General features: G+C 37.0%; 1 protein-coding gene across 7 annotated transcripts in view; it reads right to left on the reverse strand.

Annotated features, from left to right (window-relative positions):
* The window catches only part of NKTR (natural killer cell triggering receptor), a 46,785-nt gene that overhangs the window by 11,311 nt on the left and 19,429 nt on the right, over positions 1-16,045 (reverse strand). For 3 of the 7 annotated variants that reach the window (XM_068934113.1, XM_068934111.1, XM_009684200.2), the window contains 5 exons: positions 7,234-7,263; positions 6,203-6,348; positions 4,943-5,165; positions 4,158-4,313; positions 2,814-2,901 (listed from right to left, as the gene is read on the reverse strand). In XM_068934113.1, coding sequence (XP_068790214.1) covers positions 2,814-2,901; positions 4,158-4,313; positions 4,943-5,165; positions 6,203-6,348; positions 7,234-7,263 — 643 coding nt within the window. The remainder of the gene's footprint in view (positions 1-2,813; positions 2,902-4,157; positions 4,314-4,942; positions 5,166-6,202; positions 6,349-7,233; positions 7,264-16,045) is intronic. The other 4 variants (XM_068934114.1, XM_068934112.1, XM_068934116.1 and 1 more) reach the window with 3 other exon arrangements.

The following is a 16,045-nucleotide window of genomic DNA, read 5'->3' on the forward strand; positions in this document are numbered from 1 at the left end:
GACAGGAGAGCAGTGGATGTTGTTTACCTTGATTTCAGCAAGGCTTTTGATACTGTCTCCCATAACATCCTTGTAGACAAATTCATGAGGTATGAGTGGGATGAGCAGACTTCCACTCCAAAAGGTGAACTGAAAACTGGCGAACGGCAAAGCTCAGAGAGCCACGGTAAGTGGCACTAAGTCTAGCTGAAGGCCACTAGCCAGCAGTGTCCCCCGGGGGGGTGATACTAGGGCCTATACTGCTTAACACCTTCATCGTTGACCTGGGTGACTGGCCTGAACGCACCCTCAGCAAATTCACAGATGCTACACAACTGGGAGGAGTGGCTGACACAGCAGAGGGCTGTGCTGCCATTCGGAGGGACCTCGACAGGCTGGAGGGATGGGAAAACAGGAACCGCAGGAAGTTCAACAAAGGCAAGTGCCAAGTCTTGCTCCGGGGGGGGGGGGGGGGGGGAAATAACCCCAGGCACCAGTACAGGTTGGGGGCCGACCTGCCGGAGAGCAGCTCTGCGGAGAAGGACCCGAGCGTCCTGGTGGCCGACAGGTTGACCACGGGCCAGCAATGTGTCCCTGTGGCAAAGGGAGCCAACGGGATTCTGGGCTGCATTAGGCAGAGCATTGCCTGCACGTCGAGGAGGTGATCCTTCCCCTCTGCACAGCTCTGGTGAGGCCACACCTGGAGTGCTGTGTCCAGTGCTGGCCTCCCCAGGACAAGGAAGGCATGGACCTGCTGGAACAGGTCCATAAAGATGAAGAAGGGGCTGGAGCATCTCTCATACAAGGAGAGGCTGAGAGAGCTGGGCCTGTTCAGCCTGCAGAAGACAAGACTGAGGGTATCAAGAGGCCAGGGCCAGACTCTTCTCAGTGGTGCCCAGTGACAGGACGAGAGTCAGTGAGCGCACACTGAGAGAGGAAATTCCCGCTGAACATAAGAAAATGCTTCTCTACTGTGAGGGTGACAGAGCCCTGGAACAGGTTGCCCAGAGAGGTTGTGGAGTCTTCAAACTTGGAGATACCGAAAATCCATCTGGACACAGTGCATAGCAACTTGCTCTAGGTGCAGCAGCTTGAGCAGGGGTGCGTGGACTAGAAGTGTGGATAAAGGTCCCTTTCAACCTCATCCGTTCTGTGATTCTAACTTTAAGCTAGTTTTCCAGAAGGTTTTCTTTTCTTAAGAAAAAAAAACAAAAACAAACCCACCCCCCCACCAAACTCGGAACTTTCCCTTTCAAAGGTTTCCTTTCATGGATTATCACAACTATCAAACACATATGAAAGCTGTTAGATGCAGAAAGGCGGACACATAGGCATAGCCTCTGAGGATAACTATCATATTTAACGTCAAGGCTAGCAAATAAGGGAATAGGAGGCTCTCAGATGAGGCCCAAGCACTAGAAATTCTTTGTTCCATGTTAGAGCTATCTAAATCATTGGTTTTATGTATTAAAATCTTTGTATCACAGGAACCAGTTGGAAAGCATTCCACAATTCCATTGACTATGATGTAAGAAGTATAATGCTTTGAGGAGCTCAAGTTAAGCCTCTTCTAATGAAAAGTGTCTTAAGCTATGCTAGTAGACAGGACATCTGCACGTGAGGACATACATAGTATCTGAGGACTCTCACTTGTAAAGATGACTCTGCAGCACCAAGTCTTCTACAGCTTATGGCTACCTAAACGCCACCTGCTAAAGTGACCTATGAAAGAGTTCTTAAGGGGAGGAATATGCTCATTCATGGCATTCCACATTTAAAATACGTCAGAACCAAAAGCATATTAAAAAAATCTTACTTTTGTGTTTTTCAGTAGAAGAAGGTAACAGTGTACACTGAAAAGTACATAGACTGAAAAAAAGAAAGCAACAGTATAGTCGTGCAGTGTTTCGGGCCTTGTACTGTGGATTTATTAAAGAGGATACAAGAAAACTTTTGCTTGACAACAGCGGCACTAATGCAAAAGCAAAAGTCTTCACAATACCAAGTTCTTAAGTGCAAATGAAATCTACATAACAGCAGCAGTCTTTGCAGAGAAAGTTGTAAAAACTGGATTGAGTTTGTGCACCTGGGAGGAAAAAGAAAAAAAGAGAGATTCTTTTCTACTAGCGTTAGCAAAAAGTAACTTCTTGCCTGTACAGTGTCATCTAAGAAATTACATGAATTTGATCTCAGCATTGAGAGCAGATGAAATTTGGCAAACCATACTACACTATATAGGTAAGAAAGGGAAAAAAAATTCACCTAAAATGAAAAAAGGAAAACAGTTTCAGTGATTCTGCTAATATTGACAACAAAATTGCTTTTGCCCAGCAACATATACACAATCATCAGAAGGTGCAAATGCCAGAACTGGAGAGAGAAGCAATATACATCAGAACAGGTTGTATACTTTCATGACACTGTAGAACAGCCATATCTACTGTTACGCTTTACAGTGCAAAGGCATATTGAAAGTAAGGAAATCCAATGAGCGAAGAAGAGTTGAAGCTCTCATCATTCCTCATCGCTTCAGATCTTGTGGCTTGTCTGGGATGAATTTGGCTGAATTATTTTCATTCTTTAAATGAGAATTTTAATCTTTTGTTTTAAGTTCTCATAGCTGAGGAGTAAGCTTCTATTTTCCCAAACAGTCTTCAGGTAAGAGGACATTAATAAGAAGGACATAAGAAAAAGCATTATAAAATTAACTACTTTTCAACCTTCTAAGCTAGAATCTACAGCACGTCAACAACAGTTAAGGGTTGACAAAGGGTCAACAAAGCCTTCAAGAGGTCAGAAAAGGGGTTGGGAGAGAGAAAAGAATATACACATACTATTGTGCCTCTTCCTTTAATTTTTCGTCCCGATTTAGAGACTGATGGTTTCTGGTCAGTCACAACTGGCGCAGCATCGAGAAGCTTCCTAAATACATTAGTAAAATATGAACTTAAGTGCAAAAAGCCATATAAAGTTTTAAAATAATCTGCTAAGTTTAAGTTATTCAGACAAAATATTCATCTTAAGTTTTGATATAACGGAACTGAGCATTCAGTGAATGGTATTCTAAGAAAAAAGCAAGCAAGCAACAAACAGTTCTGCAATGAAAGGCAAAACAATACATATTGGTCTTCATCCACCTGCGTTGACTATCTGACATCCCTATATGACAAATAAATGCTAACAACAAAGTCTGCTGCTAACTTTGCTGAAGTACTGCATGACTCTTCCAAAGATGTTCATGATTTGTCTACCAATCGCAAATTAACATGACACCAACAGAATAGTTTCTGAATCTCAGCAGTTACAGAACAGAAGGCCAATAAGAGCCCTAGATAGCCGACAACTTTTAAAGGCTTGCTTCTTTCCTAAGCAGCAAGAGGCAATTCAGCATTCCTTCTTATATGGTTTGTTTAACAGGCTTGAAAAAAGCAGAGAGAGACTCCAAAGACATAACTAAAGTATCATTTTAAAAAAAGGCTTACAGGAGAATACTCTACCAACTGAAAAAATATGATTTACATAGAAATATAAAAAATAGATTTTAGAGACGGCTGGTGATGTGTTATACTAACTCATCTGACTCCAAAACTGAGGACGTTTTGTAGAAAAGAACACTAACAGAAATTCAGTAGATGTGCAAAGTTCTAATTGAAAATAATTTGCAAACTCTTGGACTTCGTCTCAAAAAACAAGACAAAAAAACACCAAACATCCTCTCATTCTCAAAAGCCATAAACTGCTTACAAAATTCTAGTTGATCGATTAATTTTGAACCAGAATTTCTCCTCTGGTATAAGGAAGATGCAAAAAATCACCTCTCCAGTTTAAGTTTGCCTTGCAATCAAATATTTGCAGGGTTTTATATAACAGATTTGCTTCCAGAATCACTATGTAATATTTTTGCAACATCTGTATTTAAGGTTGTTACCTGTACAATCCTGAAGGACCAATGAAGCTAACTCATTAGATAAGATTTCACCAAACAAAAAACTAAACCTTATCCAAGTTGAAAAGAAAATTCCAAAAAATTGCAAAAAGGGCAGTTAAATTACCTCATTTAGAACTTCTGACTACAGTCATCATTTGGTTATCAGTGCTAGCAATATAATGTTGGGACAATTTTACTTATAGCGTACGCTACAGAAGCTAACGTAACAAGAAAACTCAGTGTTCCTTACGGTTCAGGTTCTACATTGACAACAGGCACATCTCTTCTTAGCAAAAATCTATTTTCAGGCACTGGGGGAATTTCTTCAGGACGTACCACAGGCTTGTCCCTCTTTGTGCTAATATCGACTGCTTTTTCATTTACGTCACTCTTGTCAGAAAGGCTGCTATGAGAAAAATAATTTTATAAATCAAAGTTAATTGTCAATTGAGAAAACCACCACTTTTCAAAATGAATTCCCAAAATAAGCCCACATGATGCTTTAAGATGGCTGCAAAACTGAAATGTGTTTCATCATTCACTCATGTACTTTATGCTAACACCTAAAGGGAGGATGGTGCGGCATTATAGAAAAAAGGTTTAGCTCTCACTTTACAGCTACAAATTTTGCTTTGGATTTACCAATTGCCTTAAGATATTTACAGAAATATAATCAATTATAAGAACTAAAGATCTCTTAATTGCATAATGTCTCAACTTCCAACACAGACATACTGAATCCCAAATACTTCAACGTGCCTAGGTGAATTTATTTCAAAGTCACTACTAGCGTCTGCTTACCGAGATCTTAACTGTTTCATATAAAAATTTACATAGCAACCTCAGCTTTAGTTTGCATGTGTGCTTTTTTTCTTAAAAAAAGAAACACACAAAAAAACCACACCTAAAAACCACCAACAACAAAGCCCAAACTTATAGGACACCACCTTCATATTCATTGTGTGACTACTTCATGAAAACAATGCAGTATTTCTCAAATTCCTGTGAAATTCTTAAATTTAAGACACTAGTCACCGTCTTTGGTTTGAGGTTCGCTTGCACCTTGGATCCTCTTTCTTCCTCTCTTCCTTTCTTCGTTTCCTTGACTGTTTAGTTTTAGCTCTTCTTTTACGCTTTCTTCTTCTACTTCTTTCATTTTCCGCTTCACTTTCAGATGAAGTTTCTGAAGAGCTTGATGCACTGGAGGAGGAGTCTGAAGCTTCCGAGTCAGAATATACTTTTCTCTTCTTCTCCAAAGCTTAAAAACAGATAGCATTTCAGTTTTACAGTGTAGACACATTCATATGTGTATTGCGTATACACATATGTGTATTGTGTATGTGTATTGTGTACACAGCACAAAACAAGCAACTATATATGTGTGTACACATATACATACACACACACTGCTCCAGAAAAGCAGTGCACATAGACCACATGCACAGGTTCATTACAGTAAGTACAATAATAAAAATTCCTGTGATTGTGTAACTCTCTCAATGAAATGATGCAAATATTTTTCAACAGAGAGGTCGTGGAGGAATAAAAGAAAAAAAAAAAAAAAAAAGCCTTCAGCTGCTATCAAGTGAACTATAAAAGCTTCCATCCACAGCTTCTGCTGTGTAAGAAAGTATACCACTACAAAGACAAAACATTTTTCATACACAGTAGGTTCATAGCTGAAATTCAACAATAACATATGCCAATAAAACACCAAGAAAGGCTAATAAATAAGTATAATTTTAAAAGAGACTTTTCCTTCTCCACTCTTCTTCCTTTGAAAATATATTTTAAGTTATAACACTGAATTCATGTTTTGAGGTTCTTCCTAGAATGCACAGATAAGCAAAGACCATTCATAGTAGCAGAAACTGTTGTCCTCTCCTTTTTTGCATCCTTATACTTCTATATTATTTATCCACTGACTCTCTACAGGAGATAAGTAACCACATTAACTTTAAGGGAAGTCAAATCTGGAGTAAAAAACCCAAACTCCTAACAATCCACCAACTCACAGCGACTATCCAAACATACATCAAAGAACACTTATTCCCTATGAATTCTCACATGAAAAATCAAAAAGGAAAGTTATGTTAACTATATATACAAAGATATTAGCATTAGATGAGCTTATAATAAACCTTGTCTTGAAGCTGAATTTTGTACAGTTTCTAAAGCTTATGTTTGGGTCTCCATTTTTTCACTCCACTCGTCATGAGTATGTCACATTAACCTCGAGCTTCAATTAAAGAGGATAGAAAGCCAGCAGCTAACTTCAGGTATATGCACACTTACCATCTTTTGCTGATTTTGTAACAAGCACCCCACAGTCAATAACTCGTACATCTGCATAGGGTCTACTTGCAGTATCAGTTTTCAGATTTTCTATTTGTTCTATTACTTCAAAACCAGAAATAACCAGTCCAAAGACAACATGTACGCTGCAGAAAAGATTTGGAAAATATAAACGTTTACATAGAGCTGTAATTCTTTTCCAGTGAATTCTTCAGATTAAAAAAAGTCACTCTGAAATAGAAACATTCAACTTCACTGGCATCATCTGCCTCTTAAAATACACTAAACTTTTCAAAATAAGATTTTGTTTTTAATCAGTTTTAAATTTACAAAAACGTTAGGATTTCACGCACTAGGAAACAAAGGTCCTCTCCGGTTCAGTTTTAGAGAAATATTTGCTGATGTCACTCTACTTTTCTAGACAGATAGTGTAAACAGGTCATCTAATCCATCTCTCTATTTTTGAAGTTTTGTGCAAGAGAGATCTGGGAACAGTAACTCAAGAAAGCAGAGAAATGTATCTTTCCCTAGAGAACAAGCATTTTAGGTCTACATAAACTCAGCATACAAGCCCTTACTGACATGTCAGGGAGAGTTATAACTGAGGTATGTCTAATTCTGTTCTATTGCATCACATTTTTCTTCTTCATTTGCCCCATAATTAGTACTTCCAGAAACTAATATTTTTGAGGATAGTATGAACGGAAAAGGTACTATTCAAATACATTAAACACGACATTTCAACTCAATGATTTATTGGGTGAGAGAAGCAAACGAGTTTAAGTAACTGAATGTTGAAATTTAGGACCTTTCAAGCTGTTGACCAGCTTTTAGAAAACAAACTATGATTTGAAATTTCAACAAAAATGAAACAAAACGAGCTTTTGTTTTCTATCTAGTTCTACTGTATAATCTTTCATGGAAAGAGGTATTTCTTTCCCCGTTCCTGTCTACTTTCTATATGATACGTGAAGACTCGTGAACAATCTTCGAACTTTATCAGCACTGGAGAAACTATAAAGGACGCTTACCCATCAAGATGAGGAGCAGGTTTTGTTGTTCTGTTTGACAAACAGCAAGATGGTAAGATGATAAAAAAAAAAAATCAGCGATTCAGATGAAGTAAGAGAGGAGAATGGCACAGAAAAATAAAAAGGTGAAAGTAAGACAAAAAAGTGAAAAAATCCAGTTACATATATGGAAATAAAAACTTTACAAATTACATATATAGGTCCCTTTTTAAACCTTCACATGAAATTTAAGTTTAGCTAACTGTGCACACTTGAAAGTTCTACCAAATATCATTACACGCATGCGATAATCTTCAAATAAATGTATTTAAATAAACACTCAAATATATCTAACTTATTTTTATCACAGAGAAGGTACAAATTTACAATAAACCCTGGCTAGCTATTAGAATTTAAACATTTCTGAAATGATAGTCACTTAAAATCAGTTCTATTAAAAAAAAAAAAGAACAGGAAAACAGAGTTATAATACATGAAAGATTCTTTGCTTGTCTTCCCCCCCCCCCCCCCCCCCCCCGCTTTCTTTCTCTCCATCTACTTGATTGGCTTCACGATTCAGAATACAAAGTAATACATCTATATTTAACCAGCAAGACTACAGTACTTCAGCTCATAAGCTCACAGGCTTCCCTAAAATAACACCAGCACAATACAAGCAGACAGTATTGATACTCTACGGTTTGCTTCCATGATGAATGAAGTCTGAGACTTCCTCTATCCCTTTCCCTATTTCTTGGCTTCCCACATTTGGCTGTTTCTAGCCTGAAGGGGAAATCCCAGTGCATTACATTCTGTATGTTAGCCTAACAGATGTTTGAAGCTATGCCAAATTTCTGACTTGACTTCAAATATGAATATTCAATGCTGTGCATCTATAATTATATTTTAAGATTCAAGTTTATGATAATAATGCTAACACCTGGTACCTTTCTAAATCCTTTTCCAGTGAGGAAAGGAAATTACTTCTGCATTCAGAAACACTCTCACAACTTTTTCATCCAAGCTCTTTAGGCTAGGCTACATTAATGTTGCAAGGGGAACCATGCTATACAGACAAATCTAAGGGACATCAGAACTTGCGTTAATCTTATATATGGGGGATGGGGGGGAAGAAGTCAGGATGACTTGCCTTTGAAGTTATTTAATTATTTGAAAACATTTTTTCCCTCTCCTCCCCGGTCACCGATTTGTCTTTCTAGTCTTCTCCCACTCTTCTCCCTTAAAAAATAATCACGGGGTCTAGATACTTCCTCTGAATTTGTAACGATGCAGACTTGGGATAATGAAGTCAGTATTTCATTATAGCACTGAAAAGCTACTCTTAAGCACACGCCTTCACTCTAGTTTTGAATTACTAGATTCCAAAACACTGCAGTGTCGGAATGCATGCCAAAAGGTGGAACTGCAAATCAGGAGTGTTTACACTCTAATTTTGTTCATCTCCAAACATCAACCAGACCTTCCACTTCTGTAATACTGAATACTACAGAAATCTTCTCTAGTTTAACACAGGGAAAGAAATTGTATTGAGAGAACGTTTTATTTCTCTCTCTCAATAGTAGTTTGTATACTTTGTTTTCTTCTTACCAATACAGCATATTGCTACAGACAGCAAATTTCTTACAGCTTTTGAAAATCTATAAGCAAAAGTTAACTGCATTAACAACCTGCTGTCAAGTAAACATTTTTAAGCAGGTTTAATTTTAAGGCTGATTTTAAGTAGTGAAAATAGAAGTGGGCTGCTTCAGTGAAACCAACAGTAAATAAGTCTTAGTGTTTAGAATTAGCTAGAGAAAGCAACAGGTTCAACACAATATAGTGCTGTAGTAATGCGCTCCTGCCGTGCAGCAGTGGCACTTACAGACCAATTCAGCAAGTTACCCAAGCACATACTTTCTTTAGACTTGTCCTCAACAACCAAGGAGGGAGACAATCAGTAGCATTAGAAGTCATTTAGAGGTTTCTTTCGTTACACTGGCAATTTGATAGGCAAAATAGATACAATTTTTCTTATTTACTTGTTTATGAAATGAAAACACAAGGAAAAACATTACTCGAGAGAAAAACTTTTCCCAAATGCATGAAAAGGAGTTAGGTGACTTAACAGACTTCCTATGGGAAGCCGAAACCTAACTCCTCGTTGTGCTTTTGAAAGTTTTCTCATCTCAAGGTTAGGGTTATAACATTAGAATTATTCTGCAAACATTTCCACTTCAGAAGACCACCTCAAAATCTCATGCAAGTGTTCCACCTGTCTATTCTTGATCATTTACTTTGATTTCAAGACTTCTTCAGGAGAAAACCTACTTAATACTTTTGCATTCAGAAACGCAGTTATGATGAGTTCCTCCTAAGAAATCACATCCCTACAATTGCTTTGATAAAATAACTTTTATAGTTTAAAATATTCAAAGTCTGCCTTATAATATATACTATTGTCCAAGTTATTTGCAGAAAGATCGTTATCTTTATTCACTCAAGATTAAGGTAAATTGGTTGGATACTGCTGATGAGAGTATCTTTTTGATAAAAAAGATGCTATTCCCCACTCCCAAGAACCTCAGTCCTAATAAAAGATTCAATGCACATAACAATATGATCAGAAATACAAGAAAGAAAAACAGAAAGAGAAGAAAAGGAAAGGACACAGCCTTAGAGGAATGAGACATTACCTTTGGAGCGCACGATGTAACACTGTTTCTGTAAATTTTACACAAAAATGGCAGAAATAAATTGTAATACATTTTCAGACAAAACTGAGTCTATGTTTTATTAAATACAAATTTTAAATTAATATTAATCAAGTTGTATGCAGAACAAGGATGCCTAAAAGAGGGCTCTAAATTTTCTTTAGAATATAAGGCACTTTGAAAACAAAAAACCTAGAGACATAACCTGCTTGCATACCCTTTTACAAAGATAAACCATTAGAAAAGAGAATCCTCCCATTCCCCTCTGAAAGTCTCAAACCAGTAACAGTGCTAGAACACATGCACAACTTTAAGCAAATGAATAACTGATTTCAATGGGATTATTCACATGCTTGCAAGTTATATAGGTGCTCGAATACTCTACCGAATCTGTTCCTAAGTATATACTTCATGGGACCGCATTCCATAATTGAAACATTTAGATTTATAAATGAAATGTGTTATAAGTCAGTAAGTCCCCAATTTCGTAAGTTCCACAATTGTCTAACATCTTCCTTGTGTTATGAAACTTTTTAAAAAACAAGAAAAATAGGTGATTTCTCTAAAATATAGACATGTCTATTACCTTGCTTGCGTTCAGAATGACAGAAAAACAAATTGCGCAGATGGAAAGAGACAAGCACACGCACCAAATTTCTATGCTTTTGTTCTGGTTTAATTATGAACAGAAGTGTTATTTCAAAACCATATCATCAGTTAAGCTGAATTGTACTGATTCTTATACATACATCGGTAGTTTTTAAATCATCTCTCTGCATATTTGAGCAGATAAATGATCTGTTTGTAACTTAGGACATGAACAGGCATCCTGTGAATGCTTCTATACAGACTGTACTTTTCATAAGCACATAATTAAGCCAACAGGACTGCTTGCATGTTAAGTGCACGCACACCAGTTTACATAGCTTTTGATCACAGATCAAACATCAGCCTCTCTCATTTGAAGTTTTTAGTTCACTCTTTTATAATTGTAAACTGCAGAAGAATCAGCTCAAAGGTATTCTATTCATGGTGGATAAAAACAACCCACTAACTCTTGATTGGACAAATATATGCTTCAGGATATTGAAAAGACTTAGAAATGAACCACTTCTAATATATTGATAATGTTCATAAAGTCACTCGTAAAAACAAAATCAAAATCCTCATAATTGATTCACCCTTCGTTAAACTAGCCTCTGTGAACTGTTTTATTTAAATTGGGTAACGAGGCATGACACCATACATTAAAAACATTAGTTTTTACTTTTAAAAACAAAAAAAGCTATCTAGTCTTCAGCAAGACAGCTCTTGAGAGACATGTTAAACTGACAATACCCTCAATACAGGGGAAAAAAAGCTAAGAGTAACAGCCAAATAGCGTGTCAATTTACGTAACAGATTTGAACACAGGGTCAGGAACTCCAAACGTTTGCACTGCACTAACAAAAGTTAGTGAAACTTTTGACTCCAAGATGTAATAATGATAGATTCTCAGGAAACTAACTGGCTAAGTAATAAGGTAATAAATTAATTACTACGCGAAGCTTCTAAACGATAATAAAGAGGTTGGTTACTATTTTTTCCACCTCCTATCCCATTTTCTTTATGCTTTGTTCTACACGTTCACATATCTACCTTACTAGTAAGGGTAGCTTGATAGATTTTCATATGACTTAACAGAAGCAAAGTTAAACATGTAAAAGCATTTGTATGATCAGTAGGCTCATGTATTTTTACTACTTGATATACACATTTGTAGTATTTTCACAAGAGTTGCACTTATTTCACGTTGCAACTTTTCTTACTAGCAGGTTGGGTATAGCCATAGGCACAACGGATCACTCTCACCAGACAAGACATCTCTGACAGCTCTGCTGAGAAGCAGAACATGTTGCTCAAGAACATCATCGCCCAACACAGTAATACAGCCACTGAACTGAAACATCCTAGGCCAGCTTTACAATCTCTCTGGCTCTGAATTATGCACATAAAGATATCAGCCACAGTTGTGCAATGATCCGGATGCATTTCCCCCCCTCTTAATGATAATAATGAATTCTTTCAACAGCAGTTAAAGCAGGCATTGAAGTGTACACAAAAAGGAAGATTATTCCAGTGTTCCTCCTGCTGTCCTCTATCCTATCCTAGGAGTTCAACATTCAAATATCAACAAGGGGATTAGACAAGGAAAAAAAAGGATTACCAAACTCCAAAGATATTTAGAAAACTTGCTAGATAACTGAAGGTTCTGAAAGAAGTTACTCAAAAAAAGAAGCAACTTAATATTGGTGCTATCTGAGAACATCAGCAGCTAATTTGTAAACTAGTCCTCTACAATTGTCCTTACCACAAACTTATAATAAAATGCTACCGCAAATCCCTTTGGGTACATAAAGTTGAAATCACAATATTTCACAAATCCAAACAGCATAAAGGGACAGTCCGTGTACCCTTTCTGTTAGATTTCAATAACACGTACATCTTCTAGCTAGGAAATGTTTCTCAGACACACATGTGAACACGCTTGGTATGTTTAAAGGGTGCGTACGTGAAAAGCATATTAACTTCTATTGTTTTCTTATTTATTATTATTAGCTGAAGAATTATTGCCTTCCTAGCAAATAATTCTTTCAACCTAATTGTTACTTCTTTTCAAGTAACAAAAAAAAGTGGTAAAAACTAGTCAACGAGAATTCAGTGTAGCACTTCTGACAAATAGGCACTCTTCACTCTACTTCTCCAACTTGCCAATTTCTGCCAACGCTTTATCTTTTTTCTTCTTAAGCTAGTCTCTCTGAAGCTTCTTAACCTTACTTAAGCTACCTTTTCCATACCCATTTCTCTACTATTGCTTATAAACGCTTTGACAAACTCATCCATGCCAGAAAAATTCCCGACGAATCAAAGAAAGCTGCAAGTATTTTAGAACTGGTCAGATGCTTGTTTACGTCAAGATTGGTCTGATGCTTCTATTGCAAATAAAACTGACCGCTGGAGCTCAGCTTTAATGATCTTCAGACATTGCATAGAATACTGCCCTGTACAGTGATCAAATTGTTACTGCAATCTGTCAAAGTGATATTTGCTGCCTGTTAGCTTCTGCAAAGACTAGTCATTCCAAACGGGCTAAGCAGGGAAGGTACTTTTGACAGAGGAAGTAAATATGTTATATTCAGGATTCTGAATATTATTTTAGCTCCAACTGGACAAATACTATATAAAAGAAAGTAACTTTAAGCATATGTAGGATAGAGAAATACAGAACTGTTATCTCTAAAGATATTCATGGACTACATTAAAAAAAAGCAAACAGCAATCTAAAACTTAAAAGTTCAAATAGAGACGAACAATTTCCTTTCTATAACACTATCTAATCTCTGTGGTGCCCAGCAACAGGACAAGAGGCAACGGGCAGAAACTGAACCGCAGGAAGTTCCGTCTGAACCTGAGAAAAAACTTCTTCACTGTGAGGGTGACAGAGCACTGGCACAGGTTGCCCAGAGAGGTAGTGGAGTCTCCTTCCCTGGAGATATTCAAAACCCGTCTGGATGTGATCCTGGGCAATGTGCTCTAGGCGACCCTGCTTGAGCAGGGAGGTTGGACTAGATGATCTCCAGAGGTCCCTTCCAACCTAAACGATTCTGTGATTCTGTGAAATGAGTTTTAATGGTATGAACAAATTTAGAGACTGACAATAGCCCCTGAAGACTTTCACCTAATTTTCAGTTCACATGTTAGAAGAGCATTTTTCCTACTGATAAACTACTGAGTAACTGAGCATTCTTGGGGAGTACAAGAAAAACACTTTAATTCCAACTTAAAGTACATTACTAAAGTAAACATACATTTTATTAAAAAATAACAGCTACACCGATGCACAGTATATTCCCTACAGTAATCAGACCAAAAATCACCAAAGAGTAATTACTCCAAAGTACTGCATTTTAAAGTTAAAAATCATAAGCCGTTTGTCTAGATAAAAACCTTAGTAGTTTTTTCCTGCTTTGAGTCTCAAATGTCATACTCTCCAGAGTATGGACCAGAGTTCTGGTCTATGTTATGGAACAGAAACTGAGTCCTACTCTTGAAGTTGGTGGGGGGGGGGGAACTCTATACATGGCAAAATACTGCACTGTGTGTTTCACACTATCTATCCTTGCCTCTTTATAAATCGTGTTATCAAACAAGAACCTGCCTTTACAACAGACTACATATACACACACACACACACACATCTGCCTTTATGAGCAGTGGCTTCCAAATAGCTTCTGTAAATGTACAAAAATCCCTAGGGCTAGCTGCAGGACTGGAGGACAAAGCTAGTATTCAGCTTAAATGTATTAACTTGAACATCTTAAAGACAGGCACCTGCAGGTAAGTCAGGCATCTCAACTGCTAGTCAGGGCTGCATTCAACTGCCAAGATACAGGCATCCTGTGCCTTTTGAGTTACCCTACAATATCCTGCCCAGCTTTACGTTTAGGTGTCTTACTGCTGGGTGGGAATTCAGTCGGAGGGTAAAACTTTCTCCTAACAGCAATTTTGAGAAATGGCAGAAGAATGAACTTCTGAAAAACACCTGCACCTTCCACCAAACCCAAAAGTATTTTGAAAGTATTTTTAAACACAGTTCATTTTTGCTCTCACATGTAAATTACAGTTTAACATTTAACACAACCTTAGGCTGTTTCAGGATGTGGGGAGAGATGAGGCGCTTATGTCTGTTAAATCTAATTAAACAAGTTGAGGCTACTAAAATGTAAGGGGAAAGAGAAAGATATTTGAATTAAATGCAGGAGAGAAAAAAGAAACTTTAGAGCCCTCAAATAACAGCTTCTGGATTGATGTTACATCATTAAATTTTCATGTATATTGTTCAGATAAGCTTAAAAATGGAAAGTTGTGACAAGAGAATCAAAAGATAAGTCACCAAGCAATAAATAGTGAACCAATGCCTTGCAGAGAGCTTTTTAAGCTACAGTTTTATAGGTGCATTGGTGTGGGGGTGCGTGGGGTTGTGCAGATGTATTTTCAGTTTACTCTAAGGAAACATGACACTTCAAATTTGGTCTGAAGGTAAGAACAAACGACCTTTTGAAGCTTATCTTACAATTTTATCTCTACAGAAAGTCAGAACAACAGTAATTGTGAAAGACTTCCTCTTAGGTTCCTATTCATTTTCCATTTTTAGGACATTCTTTAGGAAGAGACCTAAAAATGTCTCTTATCTGAACTTTATCATATACTGAAGATCTTTTTTCAGGTAGAGAAAATAGAAATATACTTCAGGACAATTTACTCCTTTAGTAAAGACAGCGAAGCGCCATTCATTCTTAGCCCCCAAGAAAGATGGCAAAGAAAAGAAGAGGTTTTTTTTAATAGTTAAGCAAATACACTAAAGTTTAATTTTGAAAATACCAGTATTATTTCATAATGAAAGCTCTTCTCAACAAAAGCCCAAAGTTAAACAGATCTTTTCAGATACAAACTGTGAAACATTAACAGAAAAACTGTTTAAAAGGGAATTAAACAGGCTAACGTTTATGTGAATGTTCAAAAATACTAACATTGAGCCTAGAATACAACCTGCTTCATGTAAAATTGTTTCAATGTTTAATATTTACTCAGGATAGACAGCCAAGTGTTTACTTCAGTTTAACACATCGTGGCTATATACCAGAATGGATTTTTTTCTTTAATATAATACAGGAAAATCTGATTTTTCAGCACACGTTTTACACAGGTTAGGACCAAAAGAACTGATATACCCTTCTGAAGAGCACTATGCAGCAATGCAGAAGAAAGGCACTTCAGGAAAAAACACTCCAAAAGGAAGTAAAACCCAACAGAAACACTCCCACCCAACAACAACAACAACAAAAACCCATAAACCACTATATTTTAAAGAGCGCATACAAAACTTTTATATAAACCATCTCTACCATAGATCTCACTGCCTTCAGTATACAATGCTCAGGATCATAATTCACAGATAATCTGCCCAGTTGTGGCTGGTATACACACAAAGCCAAAGAATCTATTTTCTAGACACTAAGAACAAGTAATAGCATAACCCATTCTTCTAGGTTAAAAAAAAAGTAATAAACAAGTAACATCGA

The sequence above is a fragment of the Struthio camelus genome, chromosome 2 (assembly GCF_040807025.1).
Source record: "Struthio camelus isolate bStrCam1 chromosome 2, bStrCam1.hap1, whole genome shotgun sequence".
In the NCBI taxonomy this organism is placed as follows: domain Eukaryota; kingdom Metazoa; phylum Chordata; class Aves; order Struthioniformes; family Struthionidae; genus Struthio; species Struthio camelus.